This window comes from Thalia democratica, unplaced genomic scaffold, assembly GCF_965202585.1.
Source record: "Thalia democratica unplaced genomic scaffold, ktThaDemo2.hap1.1 HAP1_SCAFFOLD_691, whole genome shotgun sequence".
Lineage (NCBI taxonomy): Eukaryota > Metazoa > Chordata > Thaliacea > Salpida > Salpidae > Thalia > Thalia democratica.
In genome coordinates, this window is record NW_028139682.1 from 4262 (window position 1) to 26738 (window position 22477).

Here is a 22477-nt window from a genome sequence, read left to right on the forward strand (position 1 = left end):
TTGTCTTCGAAATTAAAATTGTTGAGACCTGTTGTGCCTTAGGAATAGTCCTTGAACATACCTATTAAGCTTTCCACTACTATTTACTATTACAACTAAAACAATTACTCGAAAACCGGATATATTTAGTCTTATTATTATTCGATATTTGTTTTTGATCGGCTTTTAAAAATTCAAAAAGCTTTTAAACATGTTTTTTTTTTAATTTAATATCAATGTGAGCTTAGAAAAGTGAAAATCTTTTAAGAAAAGCTATATTAAAATTAAAGTTTAAATTAAATATTTAAAATCAATTTGTGTCATTTCAATTTTTGTTTAGGGCTGTACAAGTTTACATTGCAAGTCATTCAAACTTCAGTATAGCTAAAGTTTTAAAACTACTAAAAAGCATTTAAAAAATTTCAGGTGAAAAAAAGAAAAAAAAACTGATTTATAGTAAGTACACTTTAACAGCCTTTACTATTGACAAAACTAGTTTTTTTTGCTAAAACATTAAAAAAAAATTGTTTAGATTAAACTTAACGTGTTTTCTGAAAAGATAAATGAAAAGTGTCAAACTTGTTAATAACATCACAAAACAAAATTTGATGTCTTACTAAAAAAGAATTTTCGATATTTTTTGACTATTCTTCAAAGCCATATCATTGTTGTGAATTAACATATTATTTACTAAAAAAACTTGTTTCAAATATAATATGAAACTTTTCTGTTTCATACAAATAGTTGCTGTCAAGAACATAAGTTCGAAAGTGGTGAATGTAATTCTGTACTGAAATTGTATATACATTACTATCTGATTAAGTTATTAGTACTTAAAACTCACCACTAAAGGAGTATATGCTTTACAAACTGTACTTATGAAATTATCTAAGTTAAGACTGGATCAAGTAGATCATTAGTATAAACCGTAAATAACAATATTAAAAACTCTGATACTGTTGTAGAACTTTGAAACAAAAAGGTCTTGCCGCAAATAAATTGCGTTTGTTAGGTTTAATTAAAGTCATAACTGATTTTTAAGTTTATTCTAAATTAAAAGTAAAACTTTTTTTAAACCTTGAAAAAAAATAAAAATTTTGATTTCAATCTCCCTAAATTGATAAAAAAAATACATATATTTAAGGTTATTTATAAATAGCAATAATACTTTTTTGTTGTTAATTATAGTGTAAATTTAATGCATCGTTGTTAAGAAGCTAATAGGATTGAGTTTAAATCTGAAAAAAAAAGTTCAATATGAACTTAGCTATTAATACTGAGTTCAATTGTGACTCGTTGACCACATGACTTCCGCTTTTCTGTAGAAATAAGTAAAGCTTAAATTTTATATTTTTCTTAAATTTGATGTTTAAATAAATGACACTGTTTTTTTAAATTGTTTTATTAAAAAAAAGTACTATTTAACAATGAACAAATGTAAGTTTTTTACATTGAGTTTGTATAAACAATTTAAAGCCGTTAAGCTTATAAACATCACGAATAGTATAAGTTTTTATAACTTTCAACTCACACTAGTGTTTGTTAGAATTTCTAGATATTAGTTCAGATAGTTTGCTGTAATAAAACTTACTTTTACAAATAATACTTAAAACATAGTGATTATTTAAGAAAACTCCTGGTAAGAAATTGTACATTGAGCTCTGGATAAAAATGTTGCTAAGTTTTAAACCTTTGAAACAATAAAACTTTTAAACGGTAAACGTTTACTTTTTTTAATACTTTATTTTTTTTTTGAAAACTAACAGTGTAGACTTTATAGTAGTTTATCATAGTGAGCAATTTAATTTTGAATTGACACTGAAAAAATATTAGTAAATAAAATTAAGTAACTTGAAATTATTTGATAAATATCTATCATGATTTTAAGTAAATTTGAAAAAAAAACATCTTGGGATTTAGTTTAAAATTACAAATGAATATATTATGTTTTTTTGATTTTTTGTTTAAAATTTAACGCTAACTTAATTTTTGTTAAGTGAATTGTAATAAAAAAAACTGCTTTTATCATGCATTAGCTTGACAGTACATTTTGTTAAGTTTAAGTTGATATTTTTCATTAACGAAAAGTTGTAAATGTTTTTAAAATTTGAATAAATCTATATTTACATGTAGTTACAATTTTAGTTACAATAGTTTACAACTTTTCATTGAAATAATAAGAAATATCAGTTACTGATTAATTATGGTTATTTTGATGAAAAAAAATACTACCCACTTGTCAAGACTTTCTTTAAATGGACGCTTAATAGTCTGAAGTTGTCGGACGTCGGAATCTAAGGAGCACGAAGGGACACTTTTACACTAGGGGTCAAATATGCACGAATACGCTTTTGCACGAAAATACTTTTTGCATTATTTTTGTCATCAAAAGTTGAGTAATATAAAAAAATTTTTTAAAACTTAAATTTTCTAAAATACTATTAAATTAGAAAACTAAATAGCTTCATGAAAAACTGCAAATTCGCTATTTAATTTAATTCAGTTCGATTAATTAGTTTACAGCCTGCACAACATTAATTTATTGAGTTTTTATATAAAAAGAATAAAAAATAATAGTGAGTTATAAAAACCAGGTTTTTGTTAATTTTTTTATTTAAACAGTACAAAATCATAAGCATAATCTAAAGTTTTATACTATCTTCATCTTATTTTATATAGTTAATCGAACTATAAAATGAAAGCTCAAAATTCTTGGTGCTAGGACCTGGTGCACGAAGAACATTACGGTTATCAAATTGTACACCACGAATACTTTTTTATATCTTGTCAAGGACATAAAAGTTAAAGTCTTAGAATAAAATAACTTTTCTTTGTATCACTAGATTTCAAAATTATCATAAACAGCGATGTACTTCGGACTTACAGTCAGTTAAGAAAAAAAGAGTTGATTTAGTTTTTTGCTTAATAAAAGCAAAATAAAATGATAAAACAAACTTTGTAGTACAACAAGCCTAGTTCAAAAGCGCTGTATAAATTCATCGTTAAAAAAACACAATAACTGTTTGTTGTTATTTCTAAACATACCAAATCTCGTAAATAGGTGTTGTTTCACACTTGTGCATTAGTACTGCACATACTAACTTATCCTTGGTAAACAACGCTTTTAAATTTTATCTTAACCTTTTGTTGTTCAATTTTTGTTTGACAAGTTTCTTCTGAGAAAGTTTACTTTATTCTTAGTTAAAAGATAAACTTCGAATAGATTTTAATTCACAAACTGACGTCAAAAAATATAAAAGTATATATATATCAAATTTTAGTCAATACTTTTTCTTTATTAAACTAACACACAATTCTATGTGCTTACGATTAGTGTATATATATTTAACTATTTTTAAATTTTTAATTAAAGTTTAAAACAAAAACCGAATTATCGTAGCTATTAGTAGTTACGTGTTCATGAAAGTAACTGGTATCAGTTTCTTCAAAGTATATATGTATCTGAATTATTGTGGTGTGTTTGGAGGATGATATACGTTTTTACTTATCATAAACATTTGAAAACTGTAAGTTAACATGACTGTTTTGTTTGTACTTTTGTAAGTTATTTATAGTTCTGTAATATTGAAAGTAATAAGTAACAAAATTTTGTAGTGAACTTGTAAATTAATTTAGTAATTAATTAGAAAGATAGTTTGATAAAAAAAATACTGACCAATGGTAAGGGTTAGGAGAAACAGTGAAATTGAAAATTAACTACTAAAAATTAAATAAAACAAAACAAATTAACATAAAAAGCTACCGACCGAGGATAAGGGTTAGGGGTAACAGTGATGGTAAAAAAATAAAATAAAAAAATTAGAAAATAATCATAAAATAATAAAAAAACAAAAATCTAAACAAAAAGAATAACTTACCAACCGAAGGTAAGGGTTAGGGATAACAGTGATGTAAAAAAAAAAAAATAATGCAAAAATTAAAATTAAAAAAAAAACAATTAAAAATAAATTAAAAAAAAATTAATTATGCAAAAATGTCTTTGCAATTTTATCCTCTCGTGCAAAAGTATCTTCGTTTAAAAGTATATCCGTGCAATTTTGTGCATTCGTGCAACTTTGTCTCCTTTTGCTATTTTTACGCTCGTGCAAATTTGATAGCTACCAATCTATAACAGTTGAAAGTAAGTTTAGAGTAATAAACTAAGCCTTTTTATTGTAACATTATAAGACTAAAACCTTCTTTTAATCGTAGAACTTCTACTTATGCATTTTGTAACAGCATATTAAAAATGTCATACTAAATAGTAACATCAAAATACGAAGCTTTTATTTTAATGAATTATAAAAACCAACATAAATTTTAAATTACTCAGTTAAACCTTTTTTTCAGAATTCCTATATAATTTACTTAAAAGAAGCTAATTTACAGAAAACAAAACTAAACTTGTTTGATACAAATAATTGTCGTCAAAGGTTGAATGTAAAAATATTAATAAAATCTTTTTAAGGAAAAATAAATATTCCTTTTTCTGTTTAGATTATATGTACTTATAACTCCCCACTAAAGGAGTACTTAATTGTACTTCTAAAATTTATCAAACTAAATCCAGAAAATCATTAATACTAGCTTTGAGTAACAATATTAAAAACTATAATGTAATCAATAAAAAATAATTAAGTTAAAGTTACTTAAAGAAAAGCTTTACATGACATAGCAATTTTAATTTTATTTTACTAAATTTAAAAGTTATTTTTTATGTAATGTCTTTTAACACTTTTGTTGACATTTATTTTTAAAGTTTTTAATATTAGCTAATATTTTATAAGAATTAATCCTACTCATGTTAATTAGTGTTTGAACTAATTTTAAACAAATAGGTCTTACTACAAAAGTCTTAAAACATTATAATTAAATGAATTTACAGAAGTCATATATAGATTCAAGAATTACGGTTACTATATAATGTTTTGTTATGAAAGTTTAAAGTAATCTAGAAAGCGATATAAAGCAATTTTTAAGATATAAATTCGTTTTATGACTTTCAATTAACTTCGGATGATGAATTTTTTTACTTAATTCTTTTTTTAAACCAGACAGTACAAATTTTTCAATTTAATATACTTGTCTACTTAAAATTTGGATAAACGCTATATAAAATAATATTACGATTTTTTTTTTACTTTAGTAGCTGATATTTGAAATAAACTCTGAAGTATTTGTAATTATTTTTTGAACCAAAAAAATGCTTAAACTAAATTATTTTATAGTGTTAGTTTTGAATAAAGTGTTTTGACAGAAGTATTTATTTTGTTTTATCAAAAAACTTGTTTAAATTTTACTTAACATGTTTTCTGAAAAAAAATTAAGATGTCATACAAAGTTTTAACATCAAAAAATGATTTTTTTAAATAACTAAAAAAAAAATTTGTTTTAATTTTTGATGTTTAGATTTTTAATTTTTTTTAAGTAGTTTTCATTTGATTTACCTAAACAAACTAACTATAAATATAAATGAAACTTCGTTGTTTCATACAAATAATTCCTTGAAGGACATTGAAAAGAACAAAAAATATATTTATGTACTAAGAAGTAAAAAGGTCGTTATCTATTTTTATTATTTATACTTTAAAATCACCACTAAAGGTTTTTGCTTTACAGACTGTACTTAGTAAAACAATTAAATTGAAGGCTGGACCGTTAGATAACAAATACTAACTTTAAGTAGAAAAATTAAAGAACGTAATACCATTGTAAAGCTAAGTTCAAAACAAAAAGTTTTGTAGCAAATACAAAACCTTTTTTAGATTTAAAAAGTTATAAGGTTAATTCTAAGTTTATACTAAAATAATAGTACAAATTTTTACAAAAATTAAAAAAAGTGTTAACTCTTCTGAAATTTACTTTATAACAAAAATTTATTTATTTATTTTGATGAATAGCAAGAAGATTTGTTTTCTTAATGTTTTTGATGAACTTTTGTTATTAAGCTAAAGATAAAATTTTATAATTGAAAAAGAATAATCTCATATGAACTAAACTATTAACACTGAGTTCAAGTATCACGTCATAACCACATAACTTCCGCTAATATATAGAATTAATTAAATTTTATCTGTTTGTTAAAAAAAATTGTTATATATATTTGTTTAATTGACTATTTAAATATTTAGTATCATCTTTGTAATCACAATACTTAAAAAAATATTTTCTTATTTTAATATTGAACAAATATAAAAATGTATAACACTGTTTTTGATTTCGTATAAATAATTAATAAACTTTAGTTTATAAACATCACGAATAGTATAAATTTTGTAACCATTAACTCACACTAGTAATTTGTAGAATTTTTACAAATTAGTTCAGATAGTTTGCTGTAGTCAAATTTACTTATGCAAATAATACTTTTTAACTCGGGTTACTCAGTTATCACGTCATAACCATGACTTGCACTTGTGTGTAGAAATAAGTAAATACTAAGTTATATTAATTGTTACTTAAATCATAAATATTATCTTTTTGATTCTTTACTTATGAAAATAGTTGCTCTATTTAATATTGAAAAAATATTAGAATACTAAGTTCTGTTTTTATTATTTTATAAACTAATTAATGGGATTCGTGTTATAAAGTCTTACTAAATCAAGTTAATCTTTCTGATTAAAATTAACAAAGTTTTTATTATTTCTTTTTAAAGTATTTAAAATTACTTTTTTTTTTTTAAATTAGAAATTTTTGTTTATCTAGTTTATTCAAATTAAGGATATAAATATGAATTAATGAATTATGGTACGTTAATATATAGTTTTACGTAAAACTTTAAATAAAAACTTTTATTTAAGAACTTTATTTATGCACTTACAAGGTCTTTGACCGAAACTTAATTTGTAAAATAAATTTTGAAAGAATAAACTTATAAAAACTTTACATTGAAATTTCAATAAAAACTACCACATTTAATTCATTTAAAACAACTTGCTTTTAAAAGCGAATATGATTTAAAGAGACAAAAAAACTATTTATTAAAATTTCTATTTGAAAAAAAATTACAACTGTGCAAAAGTGAAGTACCGTTTAAAATTCATTTACTTTATAAATTTTAGCAGCTTATAAGTATATCCGTAAAATATAATGCTGTGCAAAAGTGACGCTTTGCAAAATTGTCGCCATGCAAATGTAATGTCGTGCAAAAGTTTTGATGTGTAAAAATCTCGCCGTGCAAAAGTGTCCCCTCTTGCAAAAGTGACGCTTGTGCAAAAGTGACTCTTTTCAATTTTAGCTACCAATTTTCAATTATTTTTTGTTAAATTCTTTATTGGATAAAGTTTATGTAATCAAAAGTTTAAATTTGGCATCGTATCTTAATAAAAAAAAATGTCTAGGGGCGATAAAAGTCCTTACACTTAAAAATAATTTAACTTTTTAATTAACGGGTTCTAGTTTAAGTTTTAAAACAGAGCTTTTTAAAAATGTTAACAGTTTGCAAATACTTTGTACCTCTTATTCAAGTTGTCCTTTTTATATGCAAGTATAGGTTTAAAGTATGTTTTTTTGTTAGTAGTAAACTGTTGAATAAATGTTTGATATAAATCTCCTTAAAGACATTCATTTCGAGAACTTTAAAATGTTAATTTAAAAACAAGTTACAATACAAATAAGATGTAAGTAGTAAGTTTATTAAAAAGAAATTAGTATTTAGTAGTAAAACCACTGTTTTTTATCTATTAAAAGTGTGTCTTTTTCTTTACATGTGTTATTTTATAAATCAAAAGTAAAAATTCGAAGTTTTCAGTTTGCTTTATTAGATTCTTTAAACAAAAGCAGTGTAATGCTAAACATAACAAAAGATAACGTAACCACTTTTTATAATCTATAAGATAACAAAGTGTTCAATTCATCAATATTATAAAAATTTTATCAGGGTAAATAAACATAGTCTATATATAATATCAAGTAAAAGTCGAAAACTAGTGAAATACACATAAACATATTACTTTAAAAAATGTCGTGTATTTCTGTTTACAAATGCAAAAAGATAAACCACGTTTAAAAATGAAATAGCTTAAATAAACTTAAACAAGTTTTTAATAATTTCAATTGAAAACATTTTTAAAACTGGCCTATAAGATTTGCCTACAAGATTGGAACTCTTGAACAACACAGTACATTGTCAGTACCGAAATCTTTCAATAGTTTCCACTCATCCGTAATAACATTATACATCCAAACCATTTTAGCAATAGTTGAATCTTCTGACGAGAGAAATACCATGATTTTGTTACCGATAGTAACAGCAGACAAAATAAGACAAAAAGGTTTATCAAGTCCCTTTATTAAAGTAAACTTCCTATTGAAACTCTCAAACAATTCACTCGTTTTATTCCACATATCACCAATTGAAAACATTTTGTTACTCATACTAACTAAACCGTGGTTCATTCTCGCATGAATCATGTCAGGTAAGTGAATCCATTTATTTTCATGAAAATTATAAGCCCTTACCGAACTATATTTACCAACGAAAAGTCCACCGGTAACAACAATTTTACCTTCAAAAACTGTACAAGATGCATAATCTCTTTTGTCAACTTCTGCTATACAGCTCCACTTACTTGTTTTTGTGTCATATTTCAAAGCATTTCGCGATAAAACAGACCCTGTGATTAAATACAAATTTTTTTCATAAATGTACAAGCACAGTAGTTTTCTCTTTTATCAGGTAGCTGAACTGCTTTATTCTTCAACTCACTGTCTTTAAAGATGTCTGGATTTTCTTTTTTATAAATTTTCCAAACATCAGAACCACTAGGCAAAGTTCTGTCATGAAAATATTTAATTGATGAAAAATCTAACGATCTATCGTTATTAAATTCAGAACACTCCATGCCACTCGTTACTTCTTGGTTGTTTTCAGCAATTAAAGAAACAACAACATCAAAGTCCTTTTGAGCACAGTACCGATTTTGGTACAACACAGCTGGTAGATCTGTTGACATTTCTCCTGTTAATGATTTGTGATGACATCCATGTGACATGTTGAGACTCATCTCAGTAATAGTTGTTTTAGCTTATACTGTGTATATTATTTATGTAGCTAATAAAGTATTGAAATTTTAGAAATTTATAACGGTATAACAAAAATTTGAAGAATAAACTATTTTTATAGTTCATATTTATTAAATAATAATTAAGTTTTTTTTTTAATGGTATTTAGTTATATTGTTACAATTTATGAGAAATAAAGTTACTTTAATGTTATATAAATCAAATTTATACTGACACTTAGTAAAGTTATAATGTTAAGTAGCTGTTTTAGAATATATATAAACCAATTTTTGTTATTTACTGCCTGAATTAGTTTGAAACAAATAGGTCTTTTTACTAAAATCTCAAACTATAACAACTAAAGCAAAAACTGGAAAAAAAAAATTAACTTTTGTTATTAAATAACATTATGTTTTGATTAATTGTGACCAATCTATAAAGAAAATTTGAGATGTATATTAGTCTTTAGTTTTTAATTTTACTTAAAATGATGAAAAATTTTCCATAAAACTATACTTCAGAAATAAAGTTTTCATATTTTTTTAATTAAATTTTTTTTAAGACTATATAAAATAAAATGCAAGTAATTTTAATTATAGTTTAGCTTGTTTTTAAAACTAGTTTAGAAAGATTTTAATTATTTTCAGGACATAAATTATAAAAATAACTATTTAAAATAGTTTTTAGGGTTCTAATTTTTAATAAAGTTTTTAGACAAAACTTGTTTTTTTCAACAAAATTATAAAGGTGTTTAATTTTTACTTAACCTGTTTTATGAAAAGGCAAATAAAAAATTTCATATTAGTTTAAAACATCGAAACATTATAACTTTTATGGTAAATTACTTAAGAAAATTTGATCGCAAATTTTTGGCTGTTGTTTAAAACTAATTCATTTTTCTGAATTTTTTTATAGTTTACCTAAAATAAACTTACTAAAATGATAAAACGAAACTTGTTTGTCTCATACAAATAGTTGCTTGCAAAATTGCTAAAATGTTATTTACAATAATTTTATGTGCTTTAAAATATTATTGTTAACATACGTTTAAATTATTTGTAAAACAATGAAAATACCACAAGAGGAGTTAATGCTTAATAAACTGTACTTATTAAACTTATTTAACTTAAGACTGGATTCAGAAGTTCATTAGTATTAACTTTAAATAACAATTATGTAGACAATTATGTAATTGTAGAGTCACACTTTGAGGAAAAAAGTTTTAGCCGTAAACAAATTTGGTTCTCAAGATTTTAAAAAGTTTATAAAACTAATTTCTAAGTTTATACAAAAGTATAAAAGCACCTTTTCACATACCATTACAAAACATTTAAATTTCAACTCGGAATTAAATTTTTCTGTATCAAATTTAATAAACATTTATTTATTACGTTTTATAAACACAAACATCATCAAATTTGGTGCGTCGTTGTTTATAGAGCTAAATTGTTTAGTTTATAAAAAAAATTAAATAAGTTTATGTGAACTAAACCATTAATTCTGAGTTTAATTATCTCAACATAGCCACATGACTTCCGCTCGTGGGTAGAATTAAATAAACCTTAAGTTATATCTATTTGTTTAAATTGATGTTTAAAAACTAACCATCATTTTTAGTAACTTTTATATTCGAAAAACCAATTGCTTTATTTAACAAAGAAAAACTAAAAAAATTTAATGCTGTTTTTGGTTTTGTATAAACAAATATTTGCTGTGTATTTTATAAGCATCACAAAAGTATAACTTTTTTAACTTTAAAACTCAAACTAGTATTTGGTAGATCTTTAGATATTTAAACTTTTGTATCTTATTTTTTTTAAATATTTTTTTTTTTTCTTAAACCTTACTATAAAAATTTTACTTAGTAGATACAAAGTTTATATAAGTTCATTTTTAAACATTTCTTAATTGAATCTTCATTAACAAAACTTATATAAGTAGTTTAAGGTAACTAACTAACTAAGCATTTGTAATTTATTTAAATTAAATACTTACTAGCAGAATCTTAAACTATTTTAGCATAATGAAATGATAGAAATAGTATATACTTAAGAATTCTTGTTCTTAAAAGACATTTTCTTTTGATTAGCTTTAAGCACATATTTCACAAAACTTTATACGTAATTCAAAATCTACAAAGTTTGTTAATATAAACAAACTTGTCCGATTTAAATTTTCATTAAGGTTATATAAAATAGCATTTGAAGTCACTCCAATTTCAGTGAACCTAATACTTAAAACTAGTTTAGATATATCTAAAATAATTGCATAGTAATTCGAGAAACAAAACGCTTATATAAAGTAATCTTAACCTTGTTATTTTGAATAATGTGTTTTGACGAAAATAGTTTTTGAAAACATTTCAAAATTTGTTTAAATTTTACTTATGTGTTTTGTGAAGCAGTAAATAAATAATATCATACTATTTAAAAAATCGCAAAACCAATTTTAGACGAATTTATTACGATCGTAAAAATTTGAATAATTAAATGTTAACACAAAGTGTTGGTTAATAAATTATACATAAAGTTTTGTTAAAAAGTACGATAAAAGAATGATTGAGAATCGAAAAATACATACAAAAGAAATACTTAACTATGATACGTAAAAACAAAAAAAGGGGTTCAACTTAAAATTTAAAATTTTTAACAAGTTGTCGTTTTAATACATTTAACTTGTCATTTCAAAGTTTTACCTTTACTATAGTGAAACTTATATTTTCTTTTGTAACTCTAGTAATTATTGTTGTAAAATTAAAGTTTAGCTTAAAAGCTAATGGTCAAGTTCTTCCAGACGGAAAAGTATCACGTTCTAATAAAAGTTTAAACATTTTGATAAAACTTTCAATTTTAAACTATTCCTAACTATTTTTATAACTTATTTTACCCGAATGAAAGTTAGTTTAATTGTTTATATTCTATTTCTAACATATTTCACAAGTTAGTATCTCCATGAAAGTTTAATCAGTTATTCAACAAATATAGTCAACATCTTTTTTTCTGTTTTTAACTTAAAATACTAATTGAATTTTTTTATTTACTTCACTTAAAATAGTATGACATTAGGTTATTAACACATTATATTTTTAGTTAAGAAATCTTGATAGCTCTTACATTTCTGATTACCTCATAAAACACTATTAATAAAATAAGCTTGTTTAAGTTCAATATTTACAACATTTATTACAACAAATTTATATGAAATGAAATTATTTTGGAAAATAACTAAAATTTCTGTTTTAGCCGATTAACAAGCCAATTTTGTTTTCTTTCTCTTCAACAGAAAATTGCAGAACTTTATAAGTCAGTGTTGTAGACATACTGTAAAAACTATTTACCATTCTTTTATTAAAACTTATATATCAAACATGTTTGTTATAATCACTAAAGATTAAACAGTAGATAAAAACTAATTTAAATTGAGACACACTAAATAAAAGGATAAAAAACACATCATCATTCATTTCAATTATATAGCTAGACAAATTTAGAGAAATTATTTTCTACTATTGTTAGGCCATGGTGTTTTGCCAAAATGCCAAAATTGTTTACGTTCACGTCTCTTAAGACTCTAGTTTCACACTAAAGACATTTTCCGCCAACAAGTCTCAAAACCAAATGAATAGTAAATTCTTCGGCAACGTTGTAGTCTGTCAAAGTTTTACTATCATCTAACTGTGTACCCTGGAAGATCAAACGTTGTTGTCTAACAGTAAGACCTGAAATATTTTACCTTCAAAAGATGTACTTAAACTATAAAAATACTACTGTTTTTCATTGTTTTGTTAAATAGTTTTCAACATAACTAAATTTTTATTTTTCAAAACAACTATGATGTAGTTTAAAACTAAATTTTTTAGATTTTATATTATTTCAATCTACATATTTAACATATACTGCAAACGTGTCCTAATTTAGCTTCCTTTTCTCCAATCTTAGCCTTAAGACTTTCAATCGTGTCAAAAGCGTTTACAAAGAACGTTATTTTATGACCGGTCAAATTTTTCACGAAAATTTTCATTTTATCAGCATGCCTGAAGTCAATAGCAGATCCTTCTTTGACACTGTATTCGGAAATAGTTTTTCCATCTTCAAGCTCTTGTTGTCCGAAGCTCAATATTTGCTTGCTGAAAGGAATACCTGAAATAAGCATGATATTGATTAACTGCATTAAGAACTAGTCTTTTAGCAGAACTAACGCTATACTATTTCTATAAATAAATACAATATTTTAGTCATATAAATATTATAAATTTTATCAAGTATCCTTCTAAAACTTAAAATTTTGTCATTGTTACTTTATCAACTTAAATTTGTTAATCAGTTTATTATGTAATACAGTCTTTTCACACTAACCCCTTTTATCCTCGATCCTCGCTTTTAGAATCGCAGCAGTGTCTGTCAGGTTGACTTCCAACTCAAAAGCCTCACCGCCCAACTCATTCACTTTTATTTTCATATTGGAAACAGTTAATGCAATTGCGTACCCGTCCTGGATGTTGTAGTCGTTAAGCGACTTTTCGCTTTCCAATTGCTCTCCATTGAAAAACAACTTTTGCATGTCATAAAGAAAGCCTATTAAAAGATGTTTTACAAATTTAATAATATACTTTGCAGTAATAGTTTACTGCATCAAATAATTTAACTAAACATAAGTTTTTTTTTTTTATTTTATCAAATTTAATTAGTTTTCTTTACCACAGTTTTTATAATCTCACTATTTAAAAAAAAATTCAATAAGTCAAATTATATTAAAAAACTATAATATTTTAGGATTTTTATAACATATTTTGTTATTTTACAGTTATGAAAACAAAATATAGGATATTTAAATAATATGTATTTATTTTCTTACAGTTAACTTGTAATTATCTGCAAAAACATATCAATAAGTACAATTAGTCACTAAAGTCGTTTAAATAAAAATTGTTGTAGGGGTTAACAACTAATCAAATCCGAGCTATATTTATTCTACTAGAATACATTGGTAATACCGAAACTTTACTTTATAATTTTTAGTACCTTAATATTGTTTACTTATAAGTTTATAAATTAATTTTGTAACCTACCAATAACAAAGGCTTATCAGTAAGTAAAACAATAACAGTAAGAATACAAAGCTAATCGTCTACTACTGCTATCGGATTTATAAGTAAATAAACTTTTTTAAATAGTAATTTAAGTATATTAACCTTGGTAATCCTGAATTCTAGCTTTGACGATCGCACAAGTGTCAAAGGGATCCACAGAAAGCAAAAACCATCTGTTCATGGTATCAACTTTTATAAGCATGTTGGTTTTATTTAAAATCCTGTTAAAATTTAAAAGTTTTTTTTAGATAATAAAATTAAGAGAAAGTTAAATTTAACTATTTTTGAAGTAGTTAAATAAAGGTGTTTATTGATGAAAAGTATATCAAATTTTTATAAAATTACATAGCAAAATGTATTTAGCAAAAAGTACATCAGAAATATTATTAAAGAAATAGTTGCAGTTTAATTTTAAAATTTTTTAGGATGATTAAAGCATTTATATTTTATATTTATAGTTAAAATTTTATTATTGAAGAATAATCTATTAAAATATAACACTAGCTATATTTGTTTCTAGACCCTTTTATCTCAGCATTATGATACTACTCATGTTTCTTAATTTTAAAGATTCAATATACAACATTTAAACGGTTAGTTTCAAGTTATAACTATAGTTATAAAGACGTTTTTTAATATTTACTACATTAATTTACTTGATTTAATAATTAATTTTAAAAACATAAAATTTATAGAGCTATATAATATTTTTATCAGTATACAAAAGACACTCAGTGTAAAATCTAAATGATTTTTAGCTAATTTCATCGTTGTATACAAAGCAAAAAAAAACATTATATTTCATTTATATTGTATCAGTAGTAAGTATCATAAGCAAAACATCGTGAGTTATAAAGTCAATTACACAAAACTAATCAAAATACTAACTTTAAATCTGATAAATACAATTATATAAACATTAAAAAAAGCATTAAGCAAATAAAGCAACACTATAGTCAAAGTCTTTTCGCCTACAAAGGGTAGGTAAGAGCAACACTACAATTGTTAAAAAATAGTTCAATCGTTGAAAATTGACTAAATTTAGTTTTATAAAATTATCAGATTACTATTATATAATTGTTACTTCTATATTTTTATTAGTTTCATTGTTGTTAGAATACTAAAGCAATATAAAATTAGAACTTCTTAACTATAAATTTTAACCATTTAAAAAACATTTAAAAAAGTTTCAAATGTTTCTATCTCAAACAAAATCCTATTACATTGTTATATAACAATTGCATATGAACGTTAAAATTTGGTAATCTGAACATTGCCTAAAAAAATTAAGTCATCTAAAACGATAGAATACCTACTAAACATAAATTATTTAAAAATTATTTGCTTTTTACAGACTATTAAATGATCATTTGCTCAAAATCTAGCAAGTTGGTCCCGAATAGTTGCTAGACTACTGATAACCATTATGAACCTCAGAAATCCCATGATGTCCCTGGTAAGAATGCTGCTTGAATGCTGATTTTATTTGGTGCTTGTTGTTTGGAAGAAAATTCATGGGATGAATCATTGGATGAAATTTTTTTATTTTGCTGGTTGAAACTACTTGTAACCTTTATATTGACAGGCACATTAAAAGACGTTAAATAAAACCATAACTAGTTATACTAAGGACTTGTTAATGTTTGCTTAAACTGCTGGTAATTATTTTCAAGTATATGTCAAATTTTACAAACTGTAACAACTTACCTAACTTTCATAATCGTAAACAATGAAATTTTGTGTCTATTCAAATACTTAGTTAACTTCTCGAGTTTAAGTCAAAAATTGGTAAAATAGTAAGAATTTAAGAAGTATACAATATAACATTGAATTTTACCTTTGGGTGCTCTCTCTATTAGATGTCTTATTTTATGTTCAAAATAAACTCAATAGTAACTGTTTATTGACGTACAAAAGTAATTTCCATTACTTGTTATAAGCTGTTTTAAATTAACTAGTTACAAAACGGTGTTTATTATTAGTATCCGTTATAAGTCAATATAACTAGCAGTTAACTCACCAACAGTCAATATCATAAATAAATTTAAAATATCCAAGAATTTTACAACACGAGTTTTTGTGATATTATTGGATAGCTTTTTGAGTCTTCTGTTTATTGTTTCGGATAGTTGTTTTAGTATTTTTCGGGAGTAATTGAAGTTCTTATGACGTATAAAATTGGTGATATTGATTTGTTGTAAGGTTGTTCCCGCGGGATCTATGGAAAATAATTTTAAACAAAGGTATAGGAAACAAAATATTCATTCAACAACACTAACTAAAGACATACAACAAAACTTGCAAACTGCATTTGGAATTAAAAAGATAACAACACAGACTATAACATTAAATGGAATATACTAATCAGGAAAAATTTAAAATTAATAATAAATTCGGCTTGAAACTATGAAACTTAGAAAAAGTCGGAGTTAATACATCAGACAAGACAATATCACTAAATAAGCGAAAGATAAAGTATATGAATTCGTTACCAAAAATTCTTTTTTAGCAAAACTCAAACTAACTAAATATTAAATGGAAGTAAAATTAAGCCGTGCACACAAGCAGTTTAATATATTTTTCTAATACAACCTTTTCTTTTCAATAATTTACAAAAAAAATCCTTAAAAGCAATCACTAAAATTATTCAAAAATGCACAAATTTTTTAAATAGTGACAAAACTAAAAACGGCGTATTTTTCAAACAAACTTACTGCACATAAGCCTTTATTATTACTACGTCATAATACCTATAAAAAATTTTAATTTTAAACTTTTGTAACATTTTCAATAAACCTTAGCTTTACTAAGGAACATATGGGATTAAAAAAATCATATACCAAACGGCTGTAAAAAACTATTGTTTGTTATATAAACAAAAAAATATATTTACCGTTATTTACTTTTATTTGTTGATTAAGTTGAAAAAAATGTTTATACCAATTGTCAGCATATATAAAAGAATAAGAAAAACTTTTATTCTTTGATGAAACTTTTTTCCCAAACTAAGAGTATAATATCTTATCAGATAGAAGTTAAAAAGTATCCAAGAGGTGTGTTACTCGATAATCGAAGGGTTCTTCATGTAATTGGTCCTAGGAGCAAATAACTTGAGCGTCTTTTAGATCTTATTTTAGTTTTTTTTGTCGTCCATTAAACTAAAAATTAGTCAACTAAAATAGTAATAAAATAAAGCATATTTTTATATGCACAACATTTATTATAATGTTTTAAAGCATGTTCAAACATATGTTCAAATTATTTAAAAAAAGTTTATAAATACTTTCAATAAGTTAAGAATGAAAGTTTAGTAATTTAAGTATTTTGTATAAAATTTTTTCGTACATAATTTGTCAATAGTCTTGTCGGTAGTTTTATAATATTTATAAAACATTTATATTTTGATTATTCATCATGAGTAAAGTTTTAATAAGTTTTTAAGCTTTCTTGAAATTAGTTTTTTATAAGGAGCGACTTTTTTCAATGTAGAATATTTGAACACATTGTTTAAGAGTTGTGATTGGCTTTATAACCTTTGACAATTAAAAAAAAAGTTCTACATCTTTTATACTTTTCAACACTTTCATTAAATAAAAAGCTTAAATTTCTACGATTTTCTGCATGATTAATAACTTAAATAAAATCTAAATTTTGTTTAAATATACATTTGATAAAACGGTTTTTGAAATATTACTGTACTAGTTTAAGCATTTAAATTAATCGTTTTGTCGTGCATAGGATATAAAACACATGTAAGTGCATTTTATATCTACAATAATTATCTCTACTGTTCACATGATTTTCTAATGTTTAGTTTTTAAACTTTAAAATTCTGATATAAAAGTAAAAACGAAAAGTTTATGGTTTTAAAACTTGTATTTACCTAGAAATAACATTACGTTAATTAGTTATCGATATTATTATATCAATAACCTTTTTTTTGCTTTAGTTAGTATATTGATTCGACTAGCACGTAATAAACGTTTTCAATATTATAGTTTAATTAACTCTTTATTGCATTAAAAAGTATAAATTTTATTTAAATATTGGTTTGAATTTACTTTGTGTAATCTCATTTTTAAACTTAACTATATTAATTCTTTGTTTTAAATTTTCTTTAAAAAAAATAAAACACATATAGTTTATAAAACAATTCATGTATGAACTTTTTTTTTAATAAAGCAATCTTAAAAACTTGTTTGACCATTTAATCTCGCTAAAATAATTTCTCAAAAAATTATTTAAACAGCTTTTTTAAAAGTTTTTTTCGTACTTAAATGAATTAAATTTAAAGTTTCAAATTTAAAGTATCTAAATATTAATACTGATTTTCGTATTAAAAACATTAAAAGCATTTCGAAAGTAACTGTTATTTTAGCCTTTTTAAAATTTTTTATCACAACTTTTGAATAAAGAAATTTTTTATATACTAATTGTTCAACATATAGTTTTAATAACAAAAATTCCTGTTATTTTAAAATTAATTTACGCGTTAGTACAAAACACTGATTTTCATGATAGTCATCTTGGTTGTGAATGTGGCAAACTTACTACTTATGTGGAAATAAGATATGTGTCTGTCATATTATTAACTCGTGCCATAAAATAAGGTGATTTATCAAAATAAATATAAAAAAATGCAATTTTTTGACAAATTGTTATTGTTATACATAATTGATTAAAATACATTTTTAGAATTTGTTCAAATGTTTTAGTTTTATATCTATACCTAAAGAAATTTTCATAAGATGTTATTTGATTTGATTCTATTAATGCTTTTTAGCTTTTTGTGTTAGTTTCTTTTTTGATTAGTTCAAACTGAGTGTAACTTATCTCAAATAAAAATTTTAAATAAAAGTTTTAAAATTTTTGTTAATATAATTTGTCTAAAATAGTGGTTCAAAAGAAAGAAAATGTTCAATTTTCGTTTTATTAAAAAGCGATTTCTTAAGTTTAAAAAGGGTATATAAAAAAAATTAAATTTTATTCGAATTTTTTAATATTTTTTTAGACTATTATTTTTTCAAGTTTTCTTTTGATTATTCAGGAAAAAAAAAGTACACCTTATTAAATTTTCTAGCTTTATACTTCATCAAGTTACTATACTATATTTGCTTGTTTGCTAATATTAGGTGAAACAATATTAAATACGTTTAAGAATTCAACATTAAAACTAGTTAAGTAGCAACAATAAAACAGTGTTAGTTTAAAAGAACAACTTAATCTTTTTTTAAAAAAAAAGTAAACATTTTAATACTTGTTGTAATTCTGAAAAATGCTTTTTTTGAAAAACATGTTATAATCAAATAAAAAGTTAAATCAGGTGTTAATTGGAGAAAAATAAACATTTTAATTGATAGCGTTTCAAATATTAAGTTTCAGTAATTATTCTAACATGACTACTGGTTAATTGATATTTAACAAATAAGGTGAAAAGGTGTTGGAAAGTATTTTGTTACATACTAATTATTTCACAAACAAATTAGTCAAAATAAACTTTATTTAATTTTTATAACAAAAAAGAAGCTTAATAACTTAAAATTTCATTCGTAAAATATAATAATGATTCAAACAAGGTTAATAAAAAGCAAAAACTGTAGTGTGGTTTTTAAATGCGTTCAGAAATGTATTTATAAAACTGGTTAATTTACAAGGCAAAAAGGTGCTGACAGGTTTTGTTTTTTACTTAGACCGTCTGTAAACTAAAAATAATTATGTTTTATAACTGAAAATTTTCAATTCGCATCTTATGTACCGATAAAAATTTTATTCATCAGTTAAGTATAGACGACAAAGAGTAATATGTGTTGAACAAATTATTTTAAGTTTCTAGTATTTCTGCTATTTATAAAAACTAATACATTCTCTTAAAATATTGATCTTTTAAAGAAGTTTAAACAAAACTATTTAAGAATATTAATCATTATTTACAGATATAATTAGTGATATGTTAGTTAAACTTAATCTCTGTAAAATGATTTCAAAAAATATTAAAAAATTAGTTATAGTATGATGTTAGTAACAAAAATCAGAATTGAGAAAATAGAATATGGTTTTACTTTAGAATATCAAACCATCAGCAGTAGTTAATAAATTGTTTAAGCTGCTTTTTTTTAAATAAATTGCTGCAATTTAGTATGTTTTAAAAAAACTTTTTAAAAACTTCAAGAAAACTTCAAATCACCGTCAGTTTTAATTTTTTGCAGTAAAACTTTAAAACGTATTAATTTTAGATTGACATTAAAAATTTTTTTTTTTTTTTATTTTAATCATAGAACAAGACAGGTTAGCTGACCACCGGCGAAGGAGAAAGGATTCGCGAAATCGTTAGAACTTGTTACGTCACAATGTGTGGTCTTGGTTTAACTTTTTTAGATATTATCTAACTTACATCTGCCACCTGCAATGGCTAAAAATATTTGTTGAGTTTTATTTTCGGTCAAAGAGGCGTCATTAAGTCGCGGAATGTGTGAAAAATTGCTCACGTCAAAGTTTACAAGTTTATGAAAAATTAAGTGATTTTCTCATATTTTTTTTTAATTCTTTACTACTTGTGTGGTCGGTGATCTAAGTTGAAGAACCTTATATTGTCTAAAAAATAACTTTTGATAATTAAGTTACTAACTTAAGATTGTATAGTATTGTGTCGCAAACATTTTTCAAATTTAGTTTTGATTAAACCTACAAGGTGTGCTTAAACCTATAAACAAAAGTTCATGCAAAAATTGAGTGCTAAGAGTTGACGAAAAATTGCTACCATTTCATGTTGTGAAAAATTATTCTGGCCGCTAACAGTCGCTCTTCTGTCTTTTTTCTCTTTTCTCTATTTATAGGTATAATTTTAGAAATTCACAAAACATTAATTTACATATTTTAGTTGAATCTTAAAAAGATAGCTGTATTAAAACTTAGTTCGATTATAAATCATTAAGTTTCTAGCTTTATTTTAGTTGTATTAAGAAAAAGATTGTTTTATACAGCAAAGTGTGTTCACGGTCTAAAAAAACTATTCAAGTTTTAGTAGAAACTTGTATACTATATTTTAAAATCTTAGAAAGTGCTTTATAGTTAAAAACAAGTTTTAAGTTTTTAAATGGTATAAATAGATTTCTTAATCACCGGCTAAAGAGTGTAAGAATAAAATTTAGAAGTTGTCTTATTTACGTGATGATGCTTGTGTAGTCTAAAATTATTAAAGTTTCGTTGACTAAGTTTATTAATCCGTTTGCGATAGTCTAAACTGACTTAATTTTAATCCTTTTATAAAATAAGTGTCATAAATATTTGAGTTTATGGAAAAAATTTCAACAAAGATTACAAGTTTAGCAAAAAATGATAATCTCTTTACTTATTTTGTGTTTATACTACATGTGAGGTCGACGAAAATAATTAAAAAACATTATTTTCTTAGAAAGTGTTTAAATAAAGTTTTTTCAATTGTTTTTTATACTAAAACTGTTTTTAACTGTTTAAAAAGTGTTTTTGATAAGCAGGTAACTTTGTATCATGTTACTTGGTGTTGTTAAAATGTTAAAAGGTGAGTTTGCAAGATATCATATTACACATACAAATTAAATCAAGCGAATGATATGTGACGAAATTTTAATCAGCTACCAGTTGATGTTGTGAATTTCAATGAGTTTACTAAAAGTCACTGTTTTTTTTTCCCTTAAATATTTTAGTTACAATAAAACAACTATTCTCACAAAAACATTTTATAATTAGTTTTTAAATTATAAGTTTTAGTTGATGTTTTTAATGGAGTGTAGCTATAAAACCACAGTTTGGTAAAAATAGTTATATATCATTTTTCCTTTTTAAAACTAAGATAAAAATTGTCTTGATAATAAAATGAAGTGTACTGATGAAACAAGTAAAATTATTTTAAAAGTTTTTTTTGAGATTAAAGTTTAATCAGTTTATTAAAATGACTGAAAATATGTTAAAATAATTTAATTGTTATTAACTAGAAACCTTAGATAGCTAAATTATATTACTACAAACATAAAAGTAACTATAAAACAAAGCATAAATTAAAGAGAAGGATACAGTTAACTATTTTATTTTTGAGATAACTTCAAATATAAAACAAAAATCTAATTTAAAACTTAAGTTTTTGTTACGGAAGACATCAGAAAATAAATTAGAACCTTATGATTTAAAATTTGTTTAATCAACACTAAACATAAAGTTTAATTCTTTATATGTGAAATAATTTTAATTTTTAGGAAACTATTTTTATTAACAAACCCGTCATAAATAAATAACTATCTTTAGAAGTAAACTTGAATATGCTAATCAAAAATGTTGACATTTAAGGTATTTAAGTTTCAATCAATTAATTTGATTTTATTTAAATTAAACAAACTAAAACAATATCTATAAAAAAAAATTCTTGCATTT

The 22477-nt window shown here is 23.5% G+C and overlaps 1 protein-coding gene across 1 annotated transcript; it reads right to left on the reverse strand.

Moving 5' to 3' along the window:
* Positions 1-12566: 12566 nt before the first annotated feature.
* On the reverse strand, positions 12567-15602 carry LOC145846857 (polyubiquitin-B-like). The gene is made up of 5 exons (XM_082953439.1): positions 15490-15602; positions 14177-14295; positions 13341-13559; positions 12882-13124; positions 12567-12703 (listed from the first exon to the last, which is right to left on the reverse strand). The coding sequence occupies exons 1-5, from the start codon at positions 15600-15602 to the stop codon at positions 12567-12569; spliced, it is 831 nt and encodes a 276-aa protein (XP_082809565.1).
* Positions 15603-22477: the final 6875 nt, after the last annotated feature.

Excerpts from the sequence above, each read along its gene's own strand:
- LOC145846857 (XM_082953439.1), bottom strand. The coding sequence starts at position 15,602 with ATGATTCATCCCATGAATTTTCTTCCAAACAACAAGCACCAAATAAAA. Across the intron at positions 13,560-14,176 it reads TAGAATTCAGGATTACCAAG|GCTTTCTTTATGACATGCAA; the intron begins GTTAATATACTT and ends ATCTTTTAATAG. Across the intron at positions 13,125-13,340 it reads GAGGATCGAGGATAAAAGGG|GTATTCCTTTCAGCAAGCAA; the intron begins GTTAGTGTGAAA and ends TGCTTATTTCAG.